Raw genomic sequence first — 14,682 nt, 5'->3', positions numbered from 1 at the left:
CTGCCTTAGCCTCAGCTCAATTAACTGAAGCTTGAGGTTTGCGCACCTATCCTGGTTGAAGGTCACTTCCGCATGCTGGACATGGGGCTTAACTGTCGAGTACTTTCCAGAAATGTCCAAGATGAATCTCCATGGGAGGGGCCAGGGAATCAAATCTCCATGAAACTTCAGTGGTTGAGCAGAGACCCAAAACCCCTCTCCAGCCATACAGCACTGTAGTGGCTCTTAGGCATCCTTAAAAATTTTTTTATTACATTTATTTATTGTGTATGTGTATAGGTGTGGGTTTATGCATTGTAGAAGCAATTGTCTCCTTCTGTCCTGAGTCCTTTAGAGCAAACTCAAGTGTAAGTCTTGGTAGCAGGTGCCTTTGCCCACTAAACCATCCTACCGGCCCTTCAGTATTCTTTGTTGTTTCTGTTTTTCCAAGACAGGGATTCTCTGTGTAGCCTTGGCTATCCTGGGACTCCCTCAAGACCAGGCTGGCCTTGAATTCACGGAGATCCACCTGCCTCTTCCTCCTGAGCTCTGGGATTAAAGGCATGTGCCACCATGCTCAGCTAACTTTATGACATGCATTTATTTGTATGTCTTTGTTATATACAGACAGCACTTGGCACAGCACATAAGTAGATGTCAGATGACAACTTACTAGTTGGTTCACTCCTTCATATGGATTGGTGAGGTAGAACTTATGTCATCAGGTTTGGTGACAAAGGCTTTTACGTGTTAAGACATCTCAGTGGCCCAATTTGGCATCTTTTTTTCCCCTTAAGATTATTTTTATTCATGTATACGTTTATCTGCACCTGTACTTGTGTGTGGTGCCCAAAGAGGCCAGAAGAGGGCATCGGATTCCCTTGCAGCTAGAGTGAGAGGTTGTTGTGAGCTGCCAGTGCTGGAAACTGAACTTTTGGAGGAGTAGCAGTGCTCTTAACCACTAAGCCTGTTCAGCATCCTGTCCTCTAGTGAATTAGTTTTGTGGAGGCCGGGTGTGTGTGTGTGTGTGTGTGTGTGTGTGTGTGTGTGTGTGTATGCATAAGTACGCACATGGATATACACACAACACACACACAGGTATAAAAGTCAAAAGAACCCATGTGGGTTCCAGGAAACAAACTTGGAATTTCAGGCTTGGTGATAAGCAGCCCTCTGAAGCACTGAGCCATCTCACTGACCTGAGGCCTGGTTTCTGCCACCACCTCTAATGTGGTTTTCAAATGTCAAGTTTATGGAGGGTCTACAAAGGGGGCACTTCTGTGGCACAGCCTCCATCTGCTTACCTAGGTATGGATTCACCCTCATTTCCTGGCTACTTGCATGCTGAGTCAGCTCCTGGTACACTCCTCCTATTGCCCCCAAAAGTTTAGTCACTGCCCTGTGTTCCTGACATCCTGGCGGATCTGCCCTGTGTCTCAGGAATGATTATCAGAGCCTGTGATTCCAGCTCATTTGAGCTCTCAGCCTAGAAGTAAGTCTGCCTTGAAATTCTCTCTTTGGGACTATCCTGGAGCCAGGTCCACAAGGTCTCCAGAGAGATCAGCAGAGGCTCGAGACTTCAGGAGTAAGCTGGACAAGCACTTTTGGTTGGAAACAAAATTGCTACATTTATAGGGCACTTAATTCTGCGTGCAAGGCTTTAAGCATTTATAAACACTGACCTCAGCTGGGCAGTGGCAGTGCATGCCTTTCATTCAGCATCTGAGGGGCAGAGAAAGGTGGATCTCTGTGAGTTTGAGGCCAACCTGGACTACAGAGAAAGTTCCAGGACAGCCAACGCTACAAAAACAAACAAATAAAAAACAACAAAGAAAAAAAGAAAATAAAACAAAAAACACTGGTGTTGTATGTGTGCACAGGCATTGGTGGTTTGCCTACATGTATGTCTGTGTGAGGCTGTTCCAGACAGCTGTGGGTTGTTAGGGATTGAACTTGGGTCCTCTGGAAGAGGAGCCAGTGCTCTTAAAGGCTGAGCCATCTCTCTAGCCCCCAAATACTAAAAATCCGTATCCGGAGTTAAATAAACACCCTTTTATTCTAAGTAGGAATAGGAAGACTCTAAAAAGTTTGGTAGCCCACCCTGACCCCTATCATCTGGGTGCTCACCTTAGACTCTAGGCTTAAACATTTGCTGACCATTACCAAAAGCTAGTGGTGGTAGGGCACACCTTTAATCCCATCACTCCAGGAGACAGAGGCAGGTGAATCTCTTGAGTTTGAGACCACCCTAGTCTAAAAGACAGCCAGGAGTACACAGAGAAACCCTGTCTCAAAACACCCCTCACCCGAAAAAAACAAAACAAAACAACAGAGCTGACCACAAAAGCATGGGGTCTTGGAATGCTACAGGAGAGATTTTGCAGAGATCAGTAAAGAAATGGATATGAACATGAACAGAGACAGAGACAGGAGAGCATCAGCCTTAGATGTTCAGGAAATGCTAGCACTCTTTCTGTTGGAATTGGCCGGGAGCAGATTGCCCCTGGGGGCTGACTCCAGGGCCTGGAGGATTAGAGATGGGGGTGCAGTCTGAGGAGCAAGAGGCACTCCATCAGTGACTTCCCAGAACTGGGACCCAACCCATTCAGCTGGTTAAATCCAGGTGGCCTCAAAGAGATCTCCCCGCCTTCCACCCCCACATACCCTCTTCTCCCTGAGGGCCTCTCCCTCATAAGTGCAGAATCCATGGGCCAGACTATCCTCATGGGCGGAGAAACGAAGGCTCTTCCCAGTCCAGTAATAGACCTAGAAGATTCCAGGAGATGATTGTGGCGGCTGTCCTGAGCCCCGGGCCAGCTGATGTCCAGGTTAGGGCAGCACTGGGGCCCCGATTCCAGCCTGGAAGGTTGGACTCTGCGTCGACCCCTTTCTGGCTCTTCTGCCACTCACTGGCCTGGACAGTACAAGATTGGGGAGCCCAGAGGCTGCAGGTGCAGGTAAAGGGTTGGATGCAAGGCGGTTGGTGGCGAGAGCCGGTGGCGAGGGTGCGGCACGTAGGGAGACGCAGCTCTGGTAGGGTTAAGCTCCCAAGGAGGGGGCTTTTGAGGGCGGGAGGAGGGGGGGTCCCAGTCAGACGGCCGCCCGCTCGGTCTCTGGGCTGCCGCTGTCACCTCCGTGGCCCAGCCCGCACCCGCTCGAGGAGGCGCGGGAGACCTGGCCGCAGCCAAAGCCGCAGCCACAGAGTGGGCAGACAGTAAGTGTGGAGCAGGCGCGGGAATGTGGGCTGGATCTCAGGCCCCGGGATCTGGGAGGCAACCGGCAGGGCGGGACACCTCCCGCGCGTGAATGCCTTCCTCGAGTGGTGTGACCGTGCGTCCCGTCGCCGGTCACGCTCGGAGGCGTCGGCGTAAGGACGCGGGGGAGGTGGTGGGAGCAAGCGGCTGGCGTGCGGTGTCACGCGGGTCCGGTGTGTGTGTGTGTGTGTGTGTGTGTGTGTGTGTGTGTGTGTGTGTGTATGTGTGTGCTTACGTGTGCATGAATCTCTAGGGTAGCTTGGCACTGCGGGCACGCCCATGGTGGTCAGTTGTGCCAGGGTCTGCCGGAGCGTGGTGCAGTGCTATGCCTGCAGCCTGGGCAGCGCGTGGCTAGAACTGCAGGATGGAATGTGGCTCAAAGATCTTTGTGGCACATGTAGCAGGCTGTGTATATATGTGTGTGCGCGCCTGCCATCTCCTGCTGCCCCCTAGGTGACAGCTGTCCCGTGGGCTGCTGTTATCCGTGCTACCCTTCCCACCATGTACCTCTCTTCTGGGAACCTTTTGCCCACCTTTCCTTTCCCTGGCTCTGGGCCTTGCCTATATACTCTGCAGCCAGATCCGCCTGCCTGCCTGCCTCGGGGTTCCTCGAAAGCCCAGCGGGCAGGTGGGGACCCTGGAAGATCCCTGCCCCGTTGATCCCTGCTAGGCTGGAAGGCAGGAGGGGCAGATGCATCTGAGGAGGCTGCCACAGCCGCATTGGGAGAGCCAAGTATGGACCTGCTATTCCTGTCTCCAGCTCTGCGGGCTCCAGCCTCTCCTGATTTCCTCTGGAACTCCCTAGTCTTCCCTTGGTCTTCTCCAAGGCAGGCTCCCTTATGCTTCACAAGTCCCCCCATTTTCTCACTCACCCTACCTGGCTTAGGGTCTCCTTCCTTATTCCATTCTCCTGATGGCGAGGCCCTGGAGGTAAGAGGGAGGCTAGGTGTTAGTACCTGGAACCAAAGGATATGTGGGGGTTACATCTATGGATTATAAAGCTGAGGGCTCAAAAATGTTGGGGAGTCTAAGATAGAGAAGGAGGGTGTGGATGTCAGATCTCTTCTTGACCCCATAATCCTTGGTTTGGCCTGCAGTGACCACTGCTCCTCAGGAGCTCCCTGCTCCTCCTTCCCAAGCTGGAAGTGGAGCTGGACCTGCCCCTGGAAGGGCCATGCGCAGCACCACACTCCTGGCCCTGTTGGCATTGGTGCTGCTTTACTTGGTATCTGGGGCTCTGGTGTTCCAGGCTCTGGAGCAGCCTCATGAGCAGCAGGTTCAGAAGGACCTGGAAGATGGCCGAGATCAGTTTCTGAAGGACCATCCGTGTGTGAGCCAGAAGAACCTGGAGGGGTTCATCAAGGTGGGTTGGCACAGTTGCTAGCAGTGGGGTCATGCTCAGAGTGCTACTTCCAGACGTGTATCTCTGAGGGCAGGGTAGGTGGTCCTGGATCTCTGGGAGTCCTGGGCAGGAGCTGGGATGCAGGGGATTGTTTTTTAATACGCCGGCCATGTTGTTATTGCTTGTCTTTGCTAGCACAAGGCTGTGCCCCTGGAGTGTCTTCTTCCCAGTGTGATGATGGGGGAAGGAAGGGAGAATGAACACATAAATGAATGGGATGAACGAGTGAATGGGTGGGGCACATGGGATGTTGCGTTTGCACAGCTCTAACATCCTTCGCTCACCAGCCCAAATCTAGGATGCTTAGTCACATGCGACTTTCAGCTAAACGTTTGAATTTAAATATAACCCTGGTGATGATTTTTGGTTTTTTGAGACAGGAGCTTGCTATATAGCCCCAACTGGCCTGGCACTCACAGTGTTACACAAGCTGACCTTTCACTCTGGCTCTGTCTTGCCTCAGCCTCCAGGGTACTGGGATCACAGGTTTGAGCCGCACCTGGCACCCTGCAGTTTTTACTTGCTAATGTTGGCTCCTCCCACACCAGTTCCTATGCATGTTTTAGAGAAACCCAAGAATACTGCAAACACCTCCCCCTGTGTTCCCAAGTTTGCACATAAACCAGTGCAGATGATTTTAGGGGGTTTCTGTTCATACCATTGTGGATGTCAGTTCAGGGGGCCCTCCTCCCTCCACCCTCCTCCCTAGGACTCACATTCAAGCAAGTGGGAAGGGGTTGGGGCTGCAGGCTTTGCCCAGATTTGATCAATCTCCATCCAGTCACTAAGGGAAGCTGTGAGCTTCCGACTTCACTGGTCCAGTTAGTGAGCTCCTGCATCATTTCCTTTGATCTCCCACTCACTGCCCCGGAATGCTCTGATTTAACCTTAATAAATTAATATATCTCACTTGATGAAAGAGTATCCCTTGTTCCCTGCCTTTTCTTTGTGGAGGGCCAGCACGTCAGCCTCAGCATCCCAACTGACTCTTAAGGTGGCAGGATCCAGTGCAAAGATGAGGGGAGAGAAGAGTCTCTCCCACTTCCAGAAATCAGGACAAGCTCTGCTCAGAAGTGCCTGGGTGGAAAGTGCTCCTGGCCAGACCACAGGGCAGCGGTGAGGGAGGGAGGGAGGCTGACCTATTTATCTTCACAATGGACTTGCTTTTTTTCTGGGGTAAGAAGGAAGAAAGGGAGACACAGGCGACCTGGCAGGGTGGGTGCGCTGCTTCTCTTCCCGGAGCCACTCCCGGAATGAATGTGTCCCGTGGCAACTGTACACTTATGAGTTCTATGTGGGGGCTGGGGGGAGGGCGGAGGTACAAACACTGGGGGGGAGCTTCTGCGGAAGGTGTCACATCCGAGGAGGCACAGGTCAGGGACAGATAGATCACTGCAGGAAGCAGTGGGCATTGAGATTTCCTTTCTCCATCATGAAGCACCCTGCGGGTTACTGAGCCGTGGGTTGAAGGCTGGGAATGAGGGAGAAGGAGAGGCTTTGAAGAGAGCCAGCACTTGGGAAGTACCAAGTGAGAGGGACAGACTTTAGAGTGTGGGGACAAACAGCTCCCAAGCAGAGGGACACACAGCATGGCCACAGTGTGGAAGCCGGCAAGCTCAGTGTGGAGCAAATGCCTGGTCACTGAAACAAAGTTTAGACTGCACTGGATGATGAAGGATTTGGGGGATGTGGAGAAATGCTATTAAATAAAAATTAAAGCATGAGCCCTGAGGTGGTGGCCCATGTCTTTAATATCAGCACTCGGGAGGCAGAAGCAGGTGAATCTTTGAGATTAAGGTCAGCCTGCTCTACACAATGAGTTCCAGGAGAGACAGGGCTACACAGAGAAACCCTGTCTTGAAAAACTGAAAGGAAACAAAACAGTAACAGTTGAGGCTGGGGCTGGGGCTGGGGCTGGGGCTGGGGCTGGGGCTGGGGCTGGGGCTGGGGCTGGGGCTGGGGCTGGGGCTGGGGCTGGGGCTGGTGAGAAGGCTCAGAAGTTCAGAGTACTTTTGCTCCTGGAGGGGACCTGGCGTCCTCATAGCCATCCGTGACTCTAGAACCAGAGACTCTGTGACCTTCTCCTGGTCTCTGTGGGCACCAGTCATGCACACGATACACATGCATACATGTAAGAAAAGAAGTAAATCTGAAAAAAATTAAATCACTTTCAATCAGACATCTCACCTCTTTATACAAAGACTGTCATTACAGAAAACAGAATCACCTCAGAAAATCTGGGGGGGAAAGTTGCTCTATTTTGGGGTGTAAAACCAGAATCTCCTGAGAGAAGACTGGGGAAAGGTTGAGACCAGTTTGGGAAAAGTGCCTGTGGCTCACACCTGTAATCTCAGCTCTCAGGCTGAGGCAGGAGCATTGCTGTGAGTTCCAGGTTAGCTTGGGCTACTGAGTATGACCCTGTCTCTCAAAACAAAACCAAGTTCACCTCCAATAAGAGAGAGGGGGGAACTGGGGCTTGGATGGTAGAGTACTTGTCTTGTATGCTGCAGGCCTGGGTTGGTTCTCCAGAACTGCACAAACTGGGAGCAGTTCACACTTGTAATGTCAGCACTTGATAAAGAGGATCAGGAGTTCAAGGCCATCCTTGACTACATAGTGAGTTTGAGGCTAGCCTAGGCCACATGAGACATTTTTCTCAAAACAATAAATAAATTCGGGACTAAGGAGTCTAGACTCTCCTTCGGACAAATGGACACATAGGAGCCCGGAGTGTCTGCAGAGGTTTCTTTAGTGAGGATGAACTCTTGAAGTGGGTCTTGCTAATGGGGACTGACATCAGGGAGATGAGACAGGTAGTAAACTTCCCTGTCTATTCTCTCCCTGCTTAATTTGGGGAAAGGCCCCTCTTCTGGTGCTCTGATATCCCAGCATCCAGACAGCAAGCTCTTTTCAGACATAGTCTATGCCCCTGGGGAATCCGAACACCGTCAGGAAAAGCCTGTACCTGGCACTTCAGTCATGCCTACTGAGCGCCATAGGAAACAATGGGTTTGCCTTAGATGGACACAAGCACAGGCATGCACACATCCTAAAATTGGCCACAAAATGTGATATGTGAACCTTTCTGGAGAGAAGTTCTCACCTTTCAAGACAGGTTTAAAGGCCAGGTACTCAGACTCAGTTCCACAGGAGCAGTGTGAAGGGTGGAGTCTGCTAAAGCAGGAACTCACGGGACATAATAACCCAACAAATACCCAATGTTTGTTCTTTATGGTGAATCTATGATGCTGGTGCTCTGACAGTCACTCCCATGTGAAAGAGGAGAAAATTAAGGCACTATGAGTTAACTTGCCCCAGGTTGCCAAGATTAGAACTCAGGCAGCTTGGTTCCAGCATTTATGCTTCTGAAAGTAAAATTAGGAATTTATCATGTTAAGTCAGTTATAAATGGCTCGATTATTCCTGTAATTCCAGCACTTGGGTGGGCTGACGCACGAGGGCTCAATAGTTCCAGCATGGACTGTATAACATGTTTCAGAAAACCAAACCAACCAACCACAAAAAAATAGCTAGATAGAGACATTGTCAAACACTAAAACCAAAGGAGACATACAGCCTTTAAGCTGTGCAAAGGAGGGGGCGGGGCTGGGGGTTAGCCCGGCTGGAGGGAAGGACTGAGGTTCCTCCTTGTGCGCCTTATCCTGCAGCTCGTGGCTGAAGCCCTGGGAGGGGGCGCAAACCCAGAAACCAGTTGGACCAATAGCAGCAACCACTCATCAGCTTGGAACCTGGGCAGCGCCTTCTTTTTCTCGGGGACCATCATCACTACCATCGGTGGGGGTGGAGATGGGGCATGTGGAGGGAGGCAAGGGGCAAGGAGTTTCCCTATGGGGGAAGGAGCAGGGAGAAGCGGGGATACCAGGTGGCGCCTAGACTTCCACACTACCCTCTCTATCCAGGCTACGGCAATATAGCCTTACACACAGATGCTGGGCGTCTCTTTTGTATCTTCTATGCACTGGTGGGGATCCCACTGTTCGGGATGCTGCTGGCTGGAGTCGGGGACCGGCTGGGCTCCTCTCTGCGCCGGGGCATCGGTCACATCGAAGCAGTTTTCTTGGTGAGCTGCATTGTGCCCCTCACAGGGTCTTTTCCCCTAGGTCCCTGGCAAGCGAGTGTGTGCTCCTAGAGAGCAGGAGCCTCTCACACACTAGGCCAGGATGGGGGCAGGGTGGGGTGGAGAGAATGAAATTATAGCTTACTGGCATCTCAATGGCTCTATCTACCACCCTTCCCCCGCAGAAGTGGCATGTGCCACCAGGGCTGGTGAGAATGCTGTCTGCGGTGCTCTTCCTGTTGATTGGCTGCCTGCTCTTTGTCCTCACTCCTACCTTCGTGTTCTCCTACATGGAGAGCTGGAGCAAGCTGGAAGCCATCTACTTTGTTATAGTGACACTCACCACTGTAGGCTTTGGCGATTATGTACCAGGTGAGGCTGATTTTGCCCAGCATTTTCCTTAAGTACTTGGATCCTGCACTCCTCCTATGCACTACTGTGGCGCATTTGCCCCAGCTTCCACATCGATCATGGAATGCACCATACACTTCCAACAGGCAGCACCTGATGCCCACTTACATCTTGCATGCCCGAGTCCCATGCACGCTCACGTTCACCTCCTCTTGCATGCTGTTATGCACAATTACAACCCGAGCACATTCATTGTATACGTCTACACTCTAGCACATCCCCTTCTTTTCTAGGGAGGGGCATTTCTCAAGGTGCAGAAACTCGCAGTGAACCAGAGACTTACAGGCTTGCCTTGCCTCCTGACACCATCAACTTACTTTTCCCTCTCTTTGTACGGTCTAGGCGATGGCACCGGGCAGAACTCTCCAGCCTACCAGCCGCTGGTGTGGTTCTGGATCCTGTTTGGCCTAGCCTACTTCGCCTCAGTGCTCACCACTATCGGCAACTGGTTGCGAGCGGTGTCCCGCCGAACTCGCGCAGAGGTATATGTTTGTGTTCCAGGAGCTGTTCGCTGCCGCGCATGCGCCGTGCATGTCACTTGTGTGTTGTGCCCTTAGCACCTGAGCACAGGGGCTGTTGACCAGTCTGGCTCCCTTCCAAAATGTGGGCTTCTCTGAAATTGAGATCCGGACGGTGCGCTAAGGAGAACATTGGGGGTAAATTCAGGTTTGTCAGAGACTTGACCATCTCGTTCTTCGTGGATAGATAGGGTCGCTAGGATTAGTAAATACGAATTCAGAGGGGCAAGGTGGTAGGTAGTACACGTCTGTAAATCCCAGCGCTTGGTAAGCAGAGTAGAATCAGGAAGATTGCTGCAAGTTCGGACCTGTCTGGGCTATAGAATGAGACTTCTGTTTCAAAAAAAAAAAAAAAAAAAAAAAAAAAAACCAGAACTAGAAGGGCCAGTTATATGTGAATTTCAGATGAACAATGAATACAATTTGAAAAGATGTCCCAAATATTGTATGAGTCATACTGGTTTTGTAATTTATCTGCATTTTGCTAGCCGAATACAGAGAGGCAGTGAAGGTTGAAACAAACTCGGGCTTTCAAGAAAGTTTTCTAGAGAAGGGGGTGCTTTCGGGCCAATGCAGGAAGGGTCAGCGTGCCTCTGGATCATCTATAGGCTGAGGTTCAAGGGTCAGGCGAAAAGGTGGGTAGGATTGGTAAAGGGGCAGTTTTCGGAGTTGCAATGAGCCGACACCTTTTCCTCTGTGCAGATGGGTGGCCTCACGGCGCAGGCTGCTAGCTGGACCGGCACAGTGACAGCACGAGTGACCCAGAGAACTGGACCCAGCGCCCCGCCGCCAGAGAAGGAGCAACCACTCCTGCCCTCTTCTTTGCCTGCACCTCCTGCTGTTGCTGAGCCAGCCCACAGGCCCGGCTCCCCCGCACCCGCAGAGAAGGTCGAGACTCCCCCGCCCACGGCCTCAGCTCTGGATTACCCCAGTGAGAATCTGGCCTTCATCGACGAGTCCTCAGACACGCAGAGTGAGCGTGGCTGTGCCCTGCCTCGTGCGCCTCGGGGTCGCCGCCGCCCCAACCCAACGAAGAAGCCCTCCAGACCCCGGGGTCCTGGGCGTCTTCGAGACAAGGCCGTGCCGGTGTAGGGACAGGATCTCTGGCCCGCGACCCTACGCCAGGGCTTCGCCCAGGCATGCTTAGCTTATTTGACCAAAGAGCCCTCTTTTGTTCCACGGAATTGCAACCCGGAGAGGAGTCCAATGGTTGCCAAATGCCACCGCTCTTCCCTGGCTGGTTCTTCACATCCAACCATTTCCAAAGCCCACCATCCAAGGCTTTCTGTCTTGCTTCCCTGCCGATTTTGCCCCCACACCTCACGACTGTGCCTCAAAACCTGCATCAATAAAACAAAAAGTCTGCACCAACGAGTGAGTGCTCCTGGGACCCAAGTGGGTGTGCGAGGGCTTTTCTCGCGCCACCGTGGGGTTATATCAGGCCCACTGCCGTCCTTGGGCACCCACACCGGTAAGGTGGTGTCCTTTTGGTTAAGCTCAGGTATTCAGACTCTTGTCCCTTGCCTGGAGGAGATCCGGACTTTAAACTGGCCTGGGCACTTCCAGTCTTGGCATTGATATCCAGGAGTGGGGGAAGGAGGAGTTGGGGGGGGGGGAGCAATTTAGAGTCTTGATGCTATCTACAGTTTGAAGTCTCCTTCCGCGAGACCACTATAACCATCCAGGAGGAGACTCTGCCCCTCCCCCTTCTTGGAGCGTGACCCACCCTCCCTTCTCGATTGAGCCTTGTGGATACTGGTCCGTTGGTGCGAAACGATGGAAGAAAACTCTAATAAAGTAAGAAGTATGCCCGAGTTCCCCAAACCTAGACGCACCTTAGAACTCCTTCAGGCCACTAGAGTAACCTGTCATTCAGCCCGGGTGCTTGGCAGCTCTCCTAGAGTCCCCATCCCATTGTCTCCCTGCTCCCTTCCAGCTCCCTGAATGCCTTGGCTACTTTACTTGTGTGTGACCAGCAGCTGGTGCCCAAACAGGAAAACAGTCGCCGCAGCTTGGATAGATCCAGCCCGTACGGAGATGTTCGTCAACTATGGAGCACGGCCACGCTGTCCACAACGAACGCGTCGGTATCCGGCGTCTGCGAGGACTTCGACGAAGAGGGCAAATCTGTAAGCAAGCTTCGCAAGCACAGCCAGGCCATTTCTATTACGGAAGCCCTGAACCTCGAGCCAGAGGAGATCCAGCAGCAAGCACGTCTAGAGCTTGAACAGTACCATAGCAGATCCTTGGAGCGTGAGATCGAAGAGAATTTCTTAGGTCAGTGTAGCCTCGCTGAGGCGATGGTTGAGCCATAGGGATGGGGCTAGCCCGGGTCTCAACGTCCCTTCCTGCGAAATGGGGATAATTCCATAGAAACCTAAGTTTCTAGGATTTCTTGGGTGGGGGCGCAGGCTGGAATCTTTCACGCTTTAACGCAGACATTCTTTGAGCGCCCCCTACCGGGCAGGCGTCCTATTACGAGGAACTCGGGAAACGCAGGTAGGGCAGTAAAGATCTGGTTGGTTTGGGGTTTTGCTATTTATTTATTTATTTATTTATTTATTTATTTATTTATTTATTATTTGTTTGTTTGTTTATTTATATATTTATATATTTATTTAAATGTGGTGCTGGGGGTCGAAACAAGTGCATTACGCTTGGTAGGAAAATTCTTTACCACTAAAGCCTTATTTCAAGTGGGCCAGCTGAAAGGACAGAATTCATTCCCTGACTGGTATCTGACTGTTTTGGAAGTCTCTCTCTCTCTCTCTCTCTCTTTTTTTTTTTTTTGGTTCTTTTTTTCGGAGCTGGGGACCGAACCCAGGGCCTTGCGCTTTCTAGGCAAGCGCTCTACCACTGAGCTAAATCCCCAACCCCTGGAAGTCTCTCTTTTGGTCAATAGTTACTTTATTTTTATTTTGCGTTTCTTTTTGGAATGAGAGTCTCACTGTATAGCCCAAGATGACCTTGGATCTTGGTATCTTCCTGAGTCAGAGATTACACACCATATGCCAAGCTGTTTGAGATTTGTGTGTGTCTATCTTCTGTCCCTTCCATTTCCACCTTCACCAAGGAATGAGCACTGATAACAGCTCAGTTGTGGAAGTGTACACCTTTGTTCCCAGCATTTGGGAGGTTGTGAATTCAAAGCCAGCCTGGTCTAGATATCGAGTTCCGAGACAGCTAGGTTCACATAGTGAGAACAAGTCTAAACAAATTAGAGTGATACAGATATAATGATTGATATATATGTCACATGTCAGGCACAGGACTTCTTGTACTGTGACCTTTACATGTCACAACTTCCATAAGAGACTGTTGTGGGCTGGGGAACATAGCTTATTGGTAGAGTTCTTTCTTAGCTTAAAGAACTACAAAAGTCCTATGTTCAGTTCTCAGCAACAAACTTACACAGAGCACACAAGTTTCATAAAAGGGAACTCTTATGACTCCATTTACAGGTGATGAATCAAAAACTCTCCAGGTCTCACACAAGGGGACAGTTGGTTCTGGATCCCAGTTGAGTGGGATTTTAAAGCTTAGGGCTGAAGCCAGTGTCCCCTATGGTCTTTGACAAAGGTAGTATCTGGAACTATTCCCTGAACCCCACTACTACTGCGTGCCTACCCATATACAACTCTGTTCCACAGAAGACCCAGGAGCCTGAGCATGACTGGTTTCTCTTTTCATTTCTCCAGCAACATCTTCAGAATCAGAAGTCAGTCTATCAAAGCCGCATCGAGCCTACTGGATAGAGCAGCAGAACAGGGTTGGAGGGGCCTGGGAAGTCTACTGGGGTTGAGTAGTGGGTAGGAGATGGGCAGGTTGAGGCTTGTAGTAGTAGTGGGGTGGGGCAGATTTTAGGAAAGTGGGGCAGGCAGGGTAGGGAGGTCATTTGGGGAGCACTTCAGCTTTATATGGAACTGGGGTTCCTTGGTCCATTGAGTGTCTTGTTGCTTTTCCAGCTGCCCCTGCCTCTGATGGATATCATGGAGACGGAAGTTCTGGACATCCTCAAGAAAGCCCTCAGTAGTGAGCATGCCCTACCCCAGCTTCCACAAAAGATCTTGGTGGCTTTGGCAGGGCTTGGGGCTGTGGAGTTTCAGGATATATATGTTTTGTCAGATCCCCTCAGCACTCACAAATACTCCAAGGACACCCTAAAAATTAAAAGTCAAGAGACTAGGCGCAGGCAGATTCAATGGAGTGAGTGACTCAGAGGACTTAAAATAAGCTCCTTTCTAGCAAGTCTGTTCTTTCCGCTTGTCCAATGGAGTGACCGCCTTTGTGTAGCTTTGCTCCACTCCCAGGCGGGGGAGCTGTGACACATCTGGATTATTTGGGCAAATGTACCGGCTATTGGATTATCTGGATAACCTTCTGTTCATGATATATATGAGCATATAGCAGGAAGAAAGGGCCAGATAACTAGTTCCGAGTAAGTGGCCCAAGAGGGAACTGGCTCTTACTGCACCTGTCTAGGCTCGCAGCAACTTTTTCAGCCTTTTCCCCCTCCATTCTTCACATCACACCTAGGAGATGCAAAATCCCCCAAACTACCACAAGATCCAAATCTAGCACTAACTGCCACATCACATCAGCTGTGGTTCCTCAAATGGGAGGAACCCTCTGCCCTTGCTCATGGCCCTACGCTCAGCTCTGCCCTCTTCCTAGCATATAGGTCCACGATTGGCAGGAGCCACTTCATGACTAAAGAGCTGCAGGGATACATCGAAGGGATGAAGAAGCGCCGGAACAAGAGGCTGTACTGTTTGTCTCAGTGAACCTCCAGCTCAAGTGGCCGACGAGACGTCCTCCCCATGTCCTTTCCGTCCCTCGAACCCAAGCTCGAACCCAAGCTCGAACCCATCTGCATGAAATTTGAATCATAGAGAAATTAAAGAGTCTATGCATGGTTCCAGAGTCAGTGCGTGGCTGCTTGCGTGAGGCGGACGCACGTGGCCCCGCCTTTCCCCGTGACCTTCATTCGGTCACCGCAGTGACCTTGAGTTTTGTCCGCTCGCGTCTCACCAGTACTGC

General features: G+C 51.2%; 2 protein-coding genes and 2 long non-coding RNA genes across 27 annotated transcripts; 2 read left to right on the top strand and 2 right to left on the bottom strand.

Moving 5' to 3' along the window:
• Positions 1–2,454: 2,454 nt before the first annotated feature.
• On the top strand, positions 2,455–11,013 carry Kcnk4 (potassium two pore domain channel subfamily K member 4). 9 transcript variants are annotated; one of them, XM_087574507.1, is made up of 7 exons: positions 2,455–2,807; positions 4,331–4,596; positions 8,304–8,430; positions 8,556–8,716; positions 8,899–9,085; positions 9,467–9,606; positions 10,345–11,009. In XM_087574507.1, exons 2-7 carry the CDS (start codon positions 4,408–4,410, stop codon positions 10,732–10,734), a joined length of 1,194 nt encoding a protein of 397 aa, XP_087430633.1. In that variant the 5' UTR covers positions 2,455–2,807; positions 4,331–4,407; the 3' UTR covers positions 10,735–11,009. The 9 variants fall into 9 exon arrangements, 4 of the variants coding, with proteins under 4 accessions (XP_087430633.1, NP_446256.3, XP_087430749.1 ...); XR_015631122.1 differs by having other exon boundaries at positions 2,679–2,807; positions 9,467–9,790; XR_015631149.1 differs by lacking the exon at positions 9,467–9,606 and adding an exon at positions 9,626–9,790 and having other exon boundaries at positions 2,685–2,807.
• Positions 4,435–5,900, bottom strand: LOC134483962 (uncharacterized). Of its 2 annotated transcripts, none has more exons than XR_015652857.1 (2): positions 5,546–5,900; positions 4,435–4,794 (listed from the first exon to the last, which is right to left on the bottom strand). It is a non-coding gene; the product is annotated as an uncharacterized LOC134483962 (long non-coding RNA). The 2 variants fall into 2 exon arrangements; XR_015652855.1 differs by having other exon boundaries at positions 4,435–4,797; positions 5,546–5,878.
• LOC147997039 (uncharacterized) lies at positions 7,301–9,762 on the bottom strand. The gene is made up of 2 exons (XR_015652858.1): positions 9,442–9,762; positions 7,301–8,806 (listed from the first exon to the last, which is right to left on the bottom strand). It is a non-coding gene; the product is annotated as an uncharacterized LOC147997039 (long non-coding RNA).
• On the top strand, positions 10,932–14,565 carry Catsperz (catsper channel auxiliary subunit zeta). Of its 15 annotated transcripts, none has more exons than XM_087651505.1 (6): positions 10,932–11,016; positions 11,289–11,439; positions 11,637–11,919; positions 13,341–13,411; positions 13,608–13,674; positions 14,317–14,559. In XM_087651505.1, the coding sequence occupies exons 2-6, from the start codon at positions 11,419–11,421 to the stop codon at positions 14,424–14,426; spliced, it is 552 nt and encodes a 183-aa protein (XP_087507631.1). In that variant the 5' UTR covers positions 10,932–11,016; positions 11,289–11,418; the 3' UTR covers positions 14,427–14,559. The 15 variants fall into 15 exon arrangements, 12 of the variants coding, with proteins under 12 accessions (XP_087507631.1, XP_087507562.1, XP_087507966.1 ...); XM_087651436.1 differs by having other exon boundaries at positions 11,622–11,919; XM_087651840.1 differs by lacking the exon at positions 13,341–13,411 and having other exon boundaries at positions 14,324–14,559.
• Positions 14,566–14,682: the final 117 nt, after the last annotated feature.

This window comes from Rattus norvegicus, chromosome 1 (genome assembly GCF_021556685.1).
Source record: "Rattus norvegicus strain SHRSP/BbbUtx chromosome 1, alternate assembly SHRSP_T2T, whole genome shotgun sequence".
Lineage (NCBI taxonomy): Eukaryota > Metazoa > Chordata > Mammalia > Rodentia > Muridae > Rattus > Rattus norvegicus.
The sequence above is the reverse complement of the archived record's forward strand: the minus strand, read 5'-3'. Positions and strand labels throughout refer to the sequence as shown.

Bases quoted from the DNA above. Each gene is read 5' to 3' on its own strand.
- Kcnk4 (XM_087574623.1), top strand. The intron at 4,597-8,303 runs GTGGGTTGGCAC...CTTATCCTGCAG, and splicing joins ACCTGGAGGGGTTCATCAAG to CTCGTGGCTGAAGCCCTGGG. The intron at 8,431-8,555 runs GTGGGGGTGGAG...CTCTCTATCCAG, and splicing joins GACCATCATCACTACCATCG to GCTACGGCAATATAGCCTTA.
- Catsperz (NM_001432734.1), top strand. From the start codon at position 11,419: ATGGAAGAAAACTCTAATAAA. The intron at 11,440-11,621 runs GTAAGAAGTATG...TGTGACCAGCAG, and splicing joins TGGAAGAAAACTCTAATAAA to CTGGTGCCCAAACAGGAAAA. The intron at 11,920-13,340 runs GTCAGTGTAGCC...TCATTTCTCCAG, and splicing joins GATCGAAGAGAATTTCTTAG to CAACATCTTCAGAATCAGAA.